Here is a 15,296-nt window from a genome sequence, read left to right on the forward strand (position 1 = left end):
TCAGGGAGGTTTGAATATCAAAACTGCCTTTGGACAATGCATGAACTAGGTGTTTGGGGAACTACCCTTTTCTTGAAAAATTGGGAAAACCAGCTGGGGATCTGAACCCTGTTTGGGGTCCCAGAATGGTGAACCCGTACCTGTAACCCCCCCCCCCCCCCCCCCAATATATTAACTGAAAATAAATTTCTTCATTTTAATGACCATTTAGAGTGCATTAAATGCTCACACTATTCAAATGCTCACACAATTTACATATTTAACCCTTTTTAAAGCAGTTATAACATAATAAAGAGGGGGAAAAATTGAGCCTTTTTATTATTGTAAGGGGAATTTTTTAGCTCATCAAAAGGGGAAAATGGGATATTTATTCAATTGAAGCTTTATCTTTGGGTAAAAACCACATATCAGTAATGAATATGCCCTAGTTTAATGCCAGTTGGAAGAAACCACTATCATACATGTTCAACTGGAGGGTCTGAATACTGCCATTAGAAGAAATCTCTATTTGCCATTAGAAAAACCTCTACCATAAATCTTGAATGTCTGAATAATACTTTACCTCTGGAAGAAATCTTTTTCTCTTTACCATCTTGTCATGGATAATCAAATAAAATAGATGACAACATGGGGGGGGGGACAAATATAGGATACTAAGAAAGAAAAAGTGAGCAAGTTCATATAACTTATGCTCACCATTAATTGACGATGATACACACAATGAATAGCAAGATATGCATTGAATACAAAAATGAATTTCATAAAGGACATAACTTGCAAAAAATCATCACCTAAAAACTTCCTGCAAATATGCACATCAATTCCTTTGTTTGTAACAAATTAAAAATTCAAAGTCTGAGCCTAAATTTCCAGAAAAATTAGGGAATAAAAATGTCCTACTAAGAGGAGTTGCACTAACAAATTGTTCATTACTAAATTCAATATATGGCCCAAATTCTAAGTTCGAAAGGCTGAATTCTTAGAAAAATAATGGAACCAGAATTTCCTTCTAATATGCACATCTACACTTTGTGTCCTAAATACCTACAAAGTTTCATGAAATTATGTGCAGTCATATAAGAGGAGTTGCGCTTTGACCGACTGACTAACTGACAGACGGACTGGTAAAAAAAGTAATATCTCTTGCACCTTTTTTGCATGGGGTATAATAAAGGAACTACGTTTCTTCGTATTGGTATTGAGAATGGTATTATATAGAGTGTGGGAAATTATTAATGGTAGACCAATTAATAGACTACAGTAAATCAGTCAGGCCAATAGAATTTCAAAATGTTGTAAACTGATTGTCTATGGTACAAACAAATTAAATTTCACACACTGATTATACGGGGTACCAGTCATACATGGAATATCATTGTCATACAGTTTGCCATCTTTGGATGAACCATCAGTTCAGAGATATGGGGCCACACTAACGCAGAAAAGTACACCGTACCTTGACTTCTTTCTTGTTCTGGCTTCCTTTACTTCCTGTCTCAAAAATAACTTGTATAACATACCAACGCAATAACATTTTGTCAACCTTACTTCTGCATGAAAAGTACATTAAGAGAGGTGTAAAAATATCACATGACCATTTTGTTTGCCACTGTTCAGAGCCAAGTTAATTGTACAGGATTGAAATGAACAAATTTCATTGCAAATTAGTAATTAATATTTATAAGGGTGTCCAAGTTACAAAGTTAAGTGCATCCAACATTTATACATCATATCCTGTATTTCAATCACAATTACAAACAACCAAGGATAAAAAATGGTCTTCACAGATGATGTGTGAGGTCAGTCCTAAGATCCTACAATATCATGTCTATAGTTGCAAATACCAGATCTCATTCCTGCCAAGACAACGATGACTTAATTAAGGAGACCACCACTTGATGTGTTTCATAACACAACATGATGTTGACTCACACTGAAACAAGGTGAATTTACAACAGTGCAGACTTGATAGCTAGTTTATAGAAACCCATTGTTATGTGGAATGCAGTAAGATTTTGCAGTTACAATAAATGCAAACTTTACCTATATATTTGCAAACTGCTTTTAACCAAAAAAACAAGTGAAAAGCTGTCAATGTGACAGCAAACCGAGTTTTCATTTATGTGAACTGTATCCATAATCCATGTCAACCTGTATCCAGTGAAATGGAGTACCCTATATGCAATATTTTGCCAAAAAATGACTAAGTTCAAAAGCTGGTATTTTATTCATGAATTATCGGAAATCAAAATCCTAGCAATATGCACACCTCTGATATATGTACAATTGATCTGCAAAAGAACAACTTCATATATTGAGAACTGTAGGAGGAGTTATCCGTACAAGGTACCCTATATGCAATATTTTGCCAAAAAATGACTAAGTTCAAAAGCTGGTATTTTTTTCATAAATTATCGGAAATCAAAATCCTAGCAATATGCACACCTCTGATATATGTACAACTGATCTGCAAAATAAAACCTCAAATCTTGAAAACTGTAGGAGGAGTTATCCGTACAATGAGGGTACCCTTTTGGCAGCCGCCCGCCCGCCCACCATTTTCACCATTTTAATAACCGGATTTTTCTGTTGGAAAACCCAGTTAAAAAATAAATACTTGGGAATTTTAATAAGTCATGGTGGCTTGATTTTCAAAGATTTTGTAGGTACTCCTCATCCACGAGATAAAATTCTCAATGAATTATGAAACACAGCATTAGTTTATTAAAAGTAAAACATCCCCTGAACTTGAGAAAATACTAGAAAATTCAGAAAAGAATTATAATGATTCCATAGTGAACAATTAATGTGTTCTAGATTACAAGAATATAACAATGTTTTAAAGGGGGAAAAATGATGTACATGCAACATCAATGTGACAACAAAAAGCATACCTTTGTACGACCATTTATAGTGCACTTTTTTAGTTTTCGGGTGCATTTTAAAATGACAGCATCCATGGAGGAGATGAGAAACTGAATGTTTGAGCAGCCAGGCTCCCGTCCATCTACCCACGTAATCAGATCGTCACGGATTCTCTGCGCATTGGAGCCATGACTGCGATTTACAAGCTGACCACTTGTCATTTTGTCAGTGTTGTGAAGTGCCTTTACTTCAGATAAAATTGATAACCCTTTTGTCTCCCCCAGAAAATTGTCAATAACACAAATTCCATATGTATGGAGACACTTCACGACATATTCTCCCAACATTTCATTGCGAGACTCTAATACACTGAGGTATGCATGCATATTGTCTACAGGCTCATCTTCATATGATCGGACGGATGGAGTGTAGCGAAGTTCTTGGCTATGAGAGGATATCTGAGAAGAGGGACTATTGTACATTGGCTGGTTTAGAGCAGACTCGGCAGAGTGTAGAATGTAGGACTCCGAGCTTCCTTCATCTGTCAAAACCTTTCGTTCTACAGTGTTTGGCTGGATGGTGTAGAACTCTTCTGATATCTTCTTCTTAACAGGTTTCTCATCTGTAAGCTTAAGATCATCATGCAAACTTTGGCTCATTTTATTCATGTTATGGGTCATTGCCTCTGCTGACATCTTTTCTGCGCTGTCATTGCCTTTATAGCGTGGAATGTCCAAAGATTCAGGAGACAGTGTGATTCCGTGTACATGTTTCGTTTCACTATCCTCCTCTCTCATTCGTTTGCAGTTTTTCTTGTGATACTTCCAGTCTAACTTTTGGTGTTCTTTCGAACAATACCAGGTCCTTCTGCATCCAGAGCATACCATAAGCCGCTCGGAGGAGCTACATAGCTGACACGCCATGGAGATGTTCGGTCTGTCACGTACGCTCTTCACCTCAGCCATGTTTACATTTATGCGGAGTTCCTCATGGCTTTACCTTGACAGTTGTGCTTTGAATATTTAACTAAACAGCGCGGCGGACGTGATGATTTCGGCATATTGATTCCGCTGACTGAAGTGTCTCCTCTTAAACAATTGCTATAGGGAAGAATGAAGTCTAATCTCAAGGTAGCTTTTAAACGGTGACAATTGACATCAAGACATGCGAGGCATGTTCCGATGGAAAGCAAAATAAATATAAAAGTGGAACTGATAATGATACAAGTCATTCCGGAATGCCGGAACTGAAATGTCAAGTACTTCAATCGTCAAATAGTCACGTCAGCCACATTGTGCTTTATTTGAAAACTAGGTTTAAATTAGTGGCGTGCATATGTACTTACTGCAAATGTGTTGTTTACAATAAACATTCTATTTAAAAACGTTATATTCGAATATTGATTGCTCTTTATGTATGACTACGGGAATAAAGATCCCCGCCCAATACACGCTGTTGTTCTAATTCTAATTCTTATCAATTTAAAGTGCACCTGTCCACGTGCGAAATACATTTGCAATCACGCGAATGCACCCTCGTGTAATGCCTGCACGTGTTTTTGAGAAAAATGTCTCGGTAATCGCCAATTTTTTTTCTCAAGTTTAGTACAGCTGAGCCATTCTAGCAAATGTAATGAGTTAATAATTATAATAATATGTCAATTTGTGTTATAAACTCGTGTATATTTTAATGTATGTTGAATATCGAATATTGTCACAATAAATGCCCTGTCTGGTTGATCCGTCCCGTTGTTAGTCCGACCTTTTCACTCCAAGTTTTTGCTGTGCATATTTAGGACATATAATACTTTGCAAACTGGATCAACACCTATAGTTCAGAAACCTGAAGATATGTGTACTCAAAACCAGTGTCCAAAGTCATAGTTAGATCCATCAATTTCTGTTACCGGATGAGAAATCTATTTTAAAGGCGGGGATACAAACCTACAAAAGAATTTAGACAGAGGTTTCGACCACTGATTGAAATTGTTTTAAAAGTTTGTTTGTGGTTACAGAGCCTAATGAAGTATCTTTGGGGGGGGGGGGGGGGGGGTTCCTTTATATAATTCACTAAAATGATGTATATTTCATTATTGATCTCATGGTCATCTAATAGTATCATGTATAAAAGGCCTACTTATAATATATAATATTCAAAAGTAAATGTGTTAAAATATTGTACATCAGAAATGTAATTTATCAATGTCCAAAGGTTAATACAATATTAATTTGAAATCATGCATGTATAAAGTTACAATTGTATAAATTTATAAACTTATAAACCTAGACTTATAGGTCCAAGGGGCCGGGTGCAAATTACGATTATTTGACATGTACTATGTATAATATAAATGTCATGCACCATGTCACTATAATAAACAATTACTTATTTCGTTTTATGGATTTTTGAGATGGTTGACAGTTTGTTAGTGTCATTTTTTCATTACTTACTTACTTAACACGAAGAGGCGATATAATGCGTTTATACGCATTATTTCATCTTTTTCGCATTGTTTCAGAAACATAATGATTCCAATACGCTTCATCTTCGCTAGCCAAGGGTTTCTGATTTAGCGCATTTCCAAACTGCAGTTCGTGAGGGGCCGGCGGGGCGGATCAGAGCCCCCTGAGTAGCGAAGATGAATACGTTTTTGAACTTATACAGTAACGTCTTTTGAAAAGGTGTTATAATGCTTTTTGGAAATGCGCTAAATTACGTTTATTTTTTCTGATTATAATACATTCTTAAAGCATTATTGAACTTTAAGAAATGCATTTTAATACTTGGAAAGACGTTGTTAAATTTTTATTGTTTTAATTAATTTTTTTCTAATATAAATTAGGGTTTCCACGTGACAATGACAGGCCAATTTGACAAAATGAAAATAATATAATACTGCTAATTTGTTAGATTGAAGAAAAATAAAATACAAAAACAATAATGAATTCATTTTTTTTTAAACTATTAGCTGTTCTGTTTAGCCACTGTCCATATCTATACTTCATTATAATTTGTTGATAGTTTCTCTCTCTAATGCATGCTTATATTGTGTAACTCATTGGTCTCTATATACACTGTGCATCTATGTAAGTTCTATGAGAATAAATTCATATTCATCCAAAATTAAAGACAGAAGATCGGGGATACAATAACAAATGCCCATATGGTTAAATCGTAAAATACAATTTCATATTTAAAAAAAAAAATGAAATCTATTTGATAATATTATAATACTAGTTTGAAATAGCACAGTTTCTAACAGTTATTCAGTTTTGAATATTTAAACAAACGATAAGAAAAATAAATTGCCACTGAGCCATTTCAGTAACACCAAAGTGCGGTGTTTAAATGCTATATGCGACTTTGTCCACGAATTTACTGACTTGTACCTTTTTTCTAGAACGTTCAATTGTTGGGATACAAAATGATATTTAAAATGTATAGTGTTGATTGATATCGGTTTGTTTTCCATAAGACTTTATTTTGACTGACAAAAACATGGAGCAAAGACCCACTCTTTAAAAGAAAAGGCATTGAGGTTCTAAAAAATGACAACATCTGGAGGTTTTGATTCGCATACACCAGTTTAAGGTTGTGTGGTACACTTCAATATTGTGACTTACTGTAAGTCGAAATAAGCAATAAATCAAGTGTAATATTATAAAAAATTCTTTCCAAAATGTAAAACTAACAGCGTAGCGCAGTAGGTTAGAGGGTTCGCTTCGAATCTGTAAGTCATGAGATTGTACTTTAATCCACATTAATATCGACAGATGTCCCATACCACCTTAAACCAACACATTTCAAGTACTGGACATCTTAAAGGTTACTATTAAAAAAAAAATAACAGATGTTTTGTTAAATATACATTGTTTTGAAGGTTTTTTAAAAGAAATTATCAGGTTTGTTGATGTTTTGATTTTTCAGTATCTTATCCGGCTTTATGTAGGCATTAACTCGCCTTATCCACCCATCTTCTTTCAGAAAATTGCAGCACAATATTTAAGGAGATATTATCAAAGCGAGATCACGCGTCTCCGTACAATGTCCAGCGGATCAAACGGGATTAAAAGGGGGGGGGGGTATCTACCATAGTTACTCAGACATAAAATAAACGGATGTGAGATCTGTTTACATAATTTATCCTCATCCGCGTATCGATCGATTTCCCCATAACAGGGAAATAATTCAGATCAATAATAAACATGATGAACTTCACGTTGGAATTTTGGCTGGATTTAGCCCCTTGCCCTCCTCCCTCAAGCCCCGGGCTGCTGTATAGTACCCCCTACCCCACAAACTTAACGACCGAGGAGCTGAGTAAAATAGCGGGGAGGTGCAAGGTGCCCTCACGGGAACACCTGGCGAGTAGACAGTCCAGTGAAGACTCACCGGAAGTGTGGTTGATTCCTCTTCTGCTTTCACTGCTAGCTGTCATTTTTGTTTTTATCATATTCGGGATTTGGTACAGGTGAGTTGGATGGGTGGGGTGTCTAAATAACACAGCAAGAACACTCTCGGGTATTTTAATCTCTTCCTTTTGATTCAACCGATATATCAATCAATCAATCGATCGATCAATCAATCAATCAATCAAAAAAATGTTACGTGTGATATGTACAAAGTGTTGATTTAGTTTTAGCCTGTTCAACAACGATTAAGTTTTTTCACGTAGTCCAAAAATGGCATTTTCGAATGACTCTTTAAAGGAATGAGATAAAAAAAAACCCAACAAAAACAAATTTAAAAAACCAACAAATTAAAAAAAAAATGGGCTTCAAAATTCATGAAATAGTATGCATATTAGGATACCTATACCAGATGATTTTTTAGATATTGGAGCAGATGAAAGGAGGGGGGTCCATACCCAAAGTGCCTGTGCATGAAGTTACTAAGGGTTTACTTTGTCCAATTAATAACTGGATATATACAGTCTGCATTTTGTTTTATCTTTTATTAGAATTCAGAGTGCCAGTAATAAAATATGCCTGCTTTAACTCACCTGAACCCAAGGGGTCGAAGAAGGGATTAAAATATTTCATATAAACATTCAAAGAGAAATACAAGAACTGAAGAACTGTCGTTTGCAATGTTGTCTATGAGCCTTTGGTATTAATGTAGTTATCAATGTCAGATAACAAAAGCTTCGGTGACTCTAACCCCCCCCCCCCTCCCCAAAACTTTCTGACTTTAGTTTTTTACCTGACAATTAGTGATCTTTGTAACAGTGCTGGGTATGAATTACCATCATATTTACACTAAAGTTTTTCAATACATGCATATGTAAATCGTAGCCTAGCAAACCAAGTATACATGTATTTGAATGAAAGAGATTTTCTGTAATGGTATTTTTGTTGTAATGGTGTAAGTTCTGTTGTAATGACATCATTGCTATTTTTGTGAGAGCTCCAGTGTAAAGCTGTCTTGATTCTTTGTTTCAGTTACAAACACAACAAACATAAGACCAGAGACACAAGTCTACAACACATGCCTAACTGTGAGCTGTTGGCAGATAAAGCACAGACAACAAACAGTAGAGGCAGTGACAACCTGTCGTATCAAATGTCAAAGACAGACCTTCAGCTCTCACACAACTAACAGAAAGACTTTTTTAAGTAAAACAAACAGAAAGACTTTAAGTACAACAGAAAACTATTGATGGAAAGATCTCCATCCACACACTGAGGACTTGGTTCTGGTTTGTGAAGACAATTCAACTGAAAGTCTCCCAGTTTAATAATTTTAGTTTTCTTGTTGTCTTAGAGAGTTATCTCAGCTTCTCTGTTATCTTACGAAGGGTAACTTTATGCATCATAGATGAATCAATTCCCAAGGAAAAATCCAAACTTTACTATTATATCATGGTGGAGCCAAGCTTTACCATTGGGTTTCCAACTGGAGTCTTAGCTTAACTATGTCTCAAAGAGGAATATTTGTCTCACGGAGGATCCAACCCTACTTTCATAAAAGAATTCCAACATAGTTTTGATATTTCCTAGAGAAATGAATTTTACAGACATAAAGGGATATAAACTTCTTATTCACAACATAAACTCAGAAACACAAAAACATCACAAATTTAAGGACGTTGGATCCTGCGATCAAAAGTCTCTAAGTTTTTTTCTAAAGTATTTTTTAAATATCTACACACATATCTAAACCAAAATTCAAAACAAAATTTTGGGGTCTATATGCTCCTTTCGATGCTACAGTGTATTTAATATGACCTTTCTGTACTGAGATTGCAAATTGCACATAAATTGCTTTTCCCTCTATAATTTTTTATCGAAATGAACCATGGTATCAAATACAAATTTACATTATTTAGAATTAATAAAATTAAAATTATCATAATGAAAAAGTTTGCAATTTTTTCACCTTATTGATATTTTGACCTTTTTGCACTGAAAAAAATACTATTTTTATTCATAAACGACTCAACATGCAATTAAATAATTTAAAAGTCTCAAACTTTTTCTCAAATTATGACAGACTTGTCAAAAGAAACTTAAATATTCAGAAAATAAAACCAAAAGTATGGGTCTATAATATAAATTTTGAGATATGGCATGAAATAGCTAATTTTAGGGGAAAATTGGAGTGGATTTTTTCTTTACTTTTATGAAATATCACTTAAACATGCCAATATATGACGATAGAAATATTGAAATATTGTTGAAATATGTTCTTTGAAACAATACGAAGATATCCCAATGCGTAAACTATCTGAAAATTTGGTCTGCACAGAAAATAAGGAAGCTAAAATTACGGTACTCTAAAACAACTGAGTTATGAAAAATGTTCATTTTCTTCTTAAAAACCTTCCGCCACAAATTATAGTCCCTTACTACACTCTCTAAATATGGAATTTGTTCTTCACTATTTTATTTAATAGAGTTTATTTGACATTGTAAAAAAGGAATTAACAAGTAGAATTCATATATGACACAGAATTTCCAGACTAGAGGTGACACAAAATGGCTACCCAAAATCAGAGGATCGAACCTCTTTAAATTGCACATCTTCAGTCAAATTCTGCACAGAATATGGGTTCACATCCCGCTACCTGATAGCAATGGCTGGTAAAAAAATCCAGAGTCTCATATCAGAACAGCATGCAATTATGTGTATCAACCTGGATACAAAAACTTGAAGCATTTAATTGCCATCCTGATCAATTTACTAATGTTGAAATTTTTTTGTTATGCATTATAAATAAAACATGAAAAAAAATGTTTTCTCTATAATTTTATATTTCACTGCATTATTTAAATAAGCAGGTATATCACTTAGTGAATTGTTAATTGCTTCTCCATCACAGAGAAAATACATGTAGTTAACTGTTATCACCCATTTGCTGCAGAGACCTTGACGTGTACTAGTCAGTTACTTCTGTGGCTTGTATGCTCTGAAGTGTAGATTTTGTACAGTACACATCACAGGTATACATGTAACATGTAAAAACTACCGGTCTGACAATTGTACACTGGTAAATAATTGTCCTTCTGCTGCCATTCCATCTCTGATTGCCAATCTCTGGTCGGAGAGCGGAATCCAATGGCCACGTTTCTTAAAATAAACGTTTGAAAACTATGACCATTTAGTGTGGCCTCAGTGACTGGCCAGGACATTAAAGAAGTGGAACACCTCCTCTCTGTCAAATACACCCACTACTGTGTTACACTCGGTACATCTCACAGGGTGGAGCTTTTCTTCCTCCTCCTGGGAACTTTCCTGTTTCTGACCTGAACCCGATTGACCGTCCTGTGACCCCCGATGCCTCTTCTTGTTACTGATTTTCTGTGGAGGTTGTTTTAGAACCTCTGAGAAGTCCACATGGCAGTTCATCACAAACATGGCTCTGTACTGATTGTGATAGGCTTCATGTCTGAAAAAAGTTGATACAAGGATACAATTTTAAATTGTTATTTTTGGATCCATTTAGTGTAATCATCATAGTGGCGTCATTCATTAATTAAATACGAGTTACAGTAAAATAATAATACAAATATTGGTAAACATACAACACAATTTTTCTCTTCACTGATAAGCCAATTCATGAATAAGCCAATCAAACTTATAAATTTTCTTAATCATTCACATGTTCTAGCATGTACTTCAATTAGCAGATGAGAAGCAGGACTACTGGAGCTAAAGTATTATTACTGCTTAATTATCAAGTAATTACATTTGCAGTAAATTTTACCACAACAGTACTTTTTTTAACCAAAAATAAAATAAAAAATTTATTAAAAAAACCAAACAAGCTTGTTTCTAGGCAAATTAACTAGACCAGTAGGTGATAACTTGGATCTGAGCAGACTAAACAGACAGTTATTAATCGTATTAATTAGAAAATCAAGTAAAACATTTAAAGAAAGTGAGGACTTGGTGCTGTGCAGTGGGATGGACGGTAGTCTTACTTCTGACAGTCCAAACATAGGGTGGTCATACAGGCTGGGCAGTCCAGGACAGCGTCACTGGCAGGGAGCTTCTTGCTGCCCTTACCCCCTGTCATCAGGTGTGACCGGCGATGCTTGTTGACCCACTTCTCATCTTCATCGTCCTGATTTGGGTCATAAAAAAGATCCTCATCTGTAAACATCACTTCTTTCTTTTTCTTCTTTTTGTCACCTTTAATCAAGAAGTTTTAGGGTAAAAATCATTCACAAGAAATGTTTTCATTGTATTGTTAATTTTTACTTAATTTTTCAAACCATTGATGAAAAGCATAAAAAAAATACAAAATATATTTTTTTTAATACTTTTTATAAACTCAGGTTATAAACACTTTAAATAGAAATCTCACTAATGTTGTGAATGCAACACGGTTACATATGATACTGTATGTGTTCTTAGAAAAGTTTTAGTTTTCACACCAGGGTTTTGCTCTTTAGTTGGTGAAATGAAAATAATTAATGGTTACAAAACTGTGAAAATTATACTCAGTTAGCCCGAGGCCAGTTTGTGAATGAGAAACTCCAGGGTCTCCGACAATAAAAACTGCTATGTGCAGCATTGCGAAAAAGTTTAATGAGTGTATTGTTCTTTATGTAGGAGTTGTCTCCCATGATTTAGAATTTTCCTATCTCTCAATCATGTGGAGTAAATTAATGTCTGTCTGTGCTCTCACCCTCTGTGACCATCTCCTCCTCATCAGAGTCAAAATACACATCATCCTCATCGTACTGTGGGGCCCGTGAGACCGAGCTGCCTGCTGTAGGGTTCTCTCCACCCTTTTGCTCTGTAAAAAAAGGTTTAATCAAAATTATTCACAATTTTATTCATATACAGTCAAACTTCCTTGTCTTGCATAATCACCGGTGTGAGATCGGTTTGTCCAGAGGGAGATTTTTCTGTCTTACACTGTGTATTACTTCGCCCCTGTAAAATGTAAACAAACATCGTATGCTGCAAGAAAATGATATATGATGGAATTTGCAAATCTATAAGTCATTATTTTGCTTAGTTGACTACATCGTTTTTTTATGTAAAATAATGCAAGAAAAATAATCATTCATTAGATACTTGTGTGTGAAATTGAAATTCCACCTCAGGGCCAAGATTCATGGTCTAGTACTAGGCAGAGTCTCGTCCTAGACCATGAATCTTGTCCCCAAGGTGGAATTTCACTATCCCACACTCGTAATTATAAATGATTCTATTAATCTCGAACTAGATGAGACTGTTTAAATGCCTCCAGATATCTGAGTATTTAAGGTATGGAGGGTAAAATACTTAAAAAATAAATGTTTGGAACTTACAAAACACTCTGACATATCCAATGTATTGGAGATATCAGTGTCCGAGATATCTAAGTTCAACTGTATGTACATTACTTATCTTACTCTCCTTTCTTTCTCTCTTATTCTCACTCTCTGTATCACAAATCTATTCTAAAATCTAAAGAGGAAATCACTTACTGGTATCTCTGAGGAAAAAACTAAAATTATGGTTATGTAACCCTCCCCACCCCAGCCAATCATGTATATTTTACATGGTTCACTAAAGCTTATAGAACTGTGTTCTTACCTTTTGATATCTGTCCTGTTTTCCTTGCCTCTTCCAGAGCTGATACTCTTTGATTTAACTCCTCATTCATTTCCTTTTCAAAGTCCGACTCTGCTGATGAGCCCTTGCTGGACACTGAACTGTGCCTTACTCTCAGTCCTTTCTGAGTGGCACAGTGAATGGTGAAATCAAGTTCATCTTCAGAGCTAAAGTGAAGAACCATTATCACTCTTATGAAGCAAAATTTTATTTTACTTATCTCCATGTAATGAAAAAAAATATTATTATAGGGTGTAAGGAATTTCACTTGAATCTCACATTTTAAAGTGAAGAATATGGCCAGTATATTGTGACAGGAAAAGGAGAGAATTCAAATTTTGGTTATACCTGTAGTGCATATGCCTTATAATTAATTCTAACACATTCCTTACCAAAAGAGTTGTCCTCTACCCTTCTACAGTGCAAAACACAAGACAAATTTATCTGATCTGCCATAGAATAACCTGATCCCAACATGGGCAAAAAGTAACAGATCCTGACCTGTCTTAGGACGAAAATATCCAAAGGCCGAGGGCGAGGTGTCAGTGGGCCGAAGTGTCTGACATTCGCTTGATCTGTAGAGTGCTATATAACCCTTTAGCTCGTACGGCCATTCGTTAAAGTGCAGGAATTGAATGCCAGGACCCTGGTTCAATTCCCAGCAATACTTGTCTCTGTGTCAATGATATAGAAAGAAGCCCTCTAAATTACCCCAACAAACACATTTGTAAAATCTGACCTGCTGTCTCTTTCAATGTCGCTGTCATCATCCACGATGTAATCATCGTCTGGGTCATGCCGTATAAAACCAGCCATACCTGTAGTTTTTTACAAAAGGTAAATACGAAATCGTTACATCAACGAGAAAGCAACTTTCACTTTAGGAACAGCGTCTAAATTCGTTTTTGTAAAGGAAAGTTAAAGCACTCACCCTAAAAAACGTTTGCAAGCCGAAGCACCAGAAAAACTAAAAATAAGGTTAACATGAAAAATGAAATATTTCCGGAAAAATTTTCGTCGCTCGTCGCCTGAGGAAAAGTTGTCAATCATTGAGTCATTTATGGATCTATTAGTAAAGCTATCAGACACGTATGTACTCTTGGGTTCATTAGTGTTTATCATGAGATATGAAGAGAAGTTGTCGAACCGAGATATACTCTGATTTTGAGGTGAGTGTTGAAACTCCTCTCAGCTTTTTTACCCCTCCCCCTCCAGTTAAATTGTTTCTTATTTAGTATCTAAAATAAGTTATTCTTTGTGTTGCCAATGGTCAAGTGTGTATTACAGGGCCGAATGAGGTCATCATATATCGGTTTGGTGGCGTAAATAAAAGCAGAACATTTACTACCAACTGCATGTATGCATATAATTAACTCGGACTCTACTGTTCAAAAATATGGTAGTTTCCATCAAATGCATCGCATTAATTGGCTACAAGTTAATTTCTTTTCATAGTAAGTTATGATAACCAAAAACAGAAACAAATAAAACTAGAATGATATAGAGAGCATACTTTTCATTTTTTTTTTCATTATGAGAAATAATCTATATCATCGGGTATTTTTAAACTTTTAATAAGTATAAAATTAGAATTCTCGCTGTTCGAAATCTACCATTTCCCCCAAGCAATGTATGCATCATTGATTGGCATTTAGGGGGTATGTATGATTTTTTCAATGTGATCAATTTTAGAGAGAGAGAAAAACCACACCAGGGGCGGCTCCAGAAACTTTTGAACGGGGGAGCGCGAAAAAAAAATTCGGCGGCAGGTGATATGGAGGCACCCCCCCCCCAACCCCCCCCCCCCCCACAAAACATCATAATAATAATGATAAATAAATAAAAGACACAAAAAACCCTTAGCTGCACGAGTATTTGTTAAATTAAAGTTTTAACATTCAGAGAATTTAAAGCTATCTACAACAATTTAAATTGTTGATATCAGATAATATAGATAGTTTTAAATTCTCTGAATATTAAAACTGTTCTGGAGATAGCAAACGAATACACCCTAGGTAGAGAGTTTCCGAGAATCACGAAGCTGTAAAATTAATATTTTTGCTCAGTTCTTCGGCACATAAGAATAAAAGAGATTTGAAATTCTTTTGAAGAAATAATAGACATTATTTTAAAGAAATAATTAGGAAGAAAACAAGAAGTTTGTTTATATTAAAGATAAATATATAGAGTTTATCGAGTATAAATATTAAAAAAATCTTGGTTTTGAACAGATTACGAAAATGGTTATAGTGTCAATTTTTAATCAGTAAATCAAATAAAATTCGAAACTGGTTGGGGACTTTAACAAATGTTCACTTGTAAGTATAAATGGACAAAACTAGCAAAATTTAAAACTGGTTACGCGATATGTTTTTTCGGTC

General features: G+C 35.0%; 3 protein-coding genes across 4 annotated transcripts in view; 1 reads left to right on the forward strand and 2 right to left on the reverse strand.

Moving 5' to 3' along the window:
• LOC128176615 (egl nine homolog 1-like) overlaps positions 1-4,285 on the reverse strand; it is a 28,271-nt gene extending 23,986 nt beyond the window's left edge. Inside the window, exon 1 of one of the 2 annotated variants that reach the window (XM_052843061.1) lies at positions 2,895-4,281. In XM_052843061.1, the coding sequence (XP_052699021.1) occupies positions 2,895-3,830 (936 nt within the window). In that variant the 5' untranslated portion in view covers positions 3,831-4,281. Of the gene's footprint in view, positions 1-2,894 lie in introns of both variants that reach the window. The other variant, XM_052843060.1, reaches the window with a different exon arrangement.
• Positions 4,286-6,968: 2,683 nt separating this feature from the next.
• On the forward strand, positions 6,969-9,942 carry LOC128178136 (uncharacterized). The gene is made up of 2 exons (XM_052845159.1): positions 6,969-7,336; positions 8,307-9,942. Exons 1-2 carry the CDS (start codon positions 7,071-7,073, stop codon positions 8,461-8,463), a joined length of 423 nt encoding a protein of 140 aa, XP_052701119.1. The 5' UTR covers positions 6,969-7,070; the 3' UTR covers positions 8,464-9,942.
• Positions 9,943-10,098: 156 nt separating this feature from the next.
• LOC128178135 (E2F-associated phosphoprotein-like) lies at positions 10,099-13,819 on the reverse strand. Its single transcript, XM_052845158.1, has 5 exons — positions 13,655-13,819; positions 12,898-13,082; positions 11,999-12,109; positions 11,289-11,499; positions 10,099-10,753 (listed from the first exon to the last, which is right to left on the reverse strand). The coding sequence occupies exons 1-5, from the start codon at positions 13,729-13,731 to the stop codon at positions 10,477-10,479; spliced, it is 861 nt and encodes a 286-aa protein (XP_052701118.1). The 5' UTR covers positions 13,732-13,819; the 3' UTR covers positions 10,099-10,476.
• Positions 13,820-15,296: the final 1,477 nt, after the last annotated feature.

Source organism: Crassostrea angulata, chromosome 3 (assembly GCF_025612915.1).
Source record: "Crassostrea angulata isolate pt1a10 chromosome 3, ASM2561291v2, whole genome shotgun sequence".
Classification (NCBI taxonomy): domain Eukaryota; kingdom Metazoa; phylum Mollusca; class Bivalvia; order Ostreida; family Ostreidae; genus Magallana; species Magallana angulata.

What these genes read in the sequence shown, in the direction of transcription:
- LOC128178136 (XM_052845159.1), top strand. Translation starts at nt 7,071, where the DNA reads ATGATGAACTTCACGTTGGAATTTTGGCTGGATTTAGCCCCTTGCCCT. An exon ending in ATATTCGGGATTTGGTACAG is followed by an intron (nt 7,337 to 8,306) that starts GTGAGTTGGATG and finishes TCTTTGTTTCAG; the next exon opens with TTACAAACACAACAAACATA.
- LOC128178135 (XM_052845158.1), bottom strand. Translation starts at nt 13,731, where the DNA reads ATGGCTGGTTTTATACGGCATGACCCAGACGATGATTACATCGTGGAT. An exon ending in GACATTGAAAGAGACAGCAG is followed by an intron (nt 13,083 to 13,654) that starts GTCAGATTTTAC and finishes TCTTCACTTTAG; the next exon opens with CTCTGAAGATGAACTTGATT. An exon ending in CTATGTTTGGACTGTCAGAA is followed by an intron (nt 10,754 to 11,288) that starts GTAAGACTACCG and finishes AACTTTTTTCAG; the next exon opens with ACATGAAGCCTATCACAATC.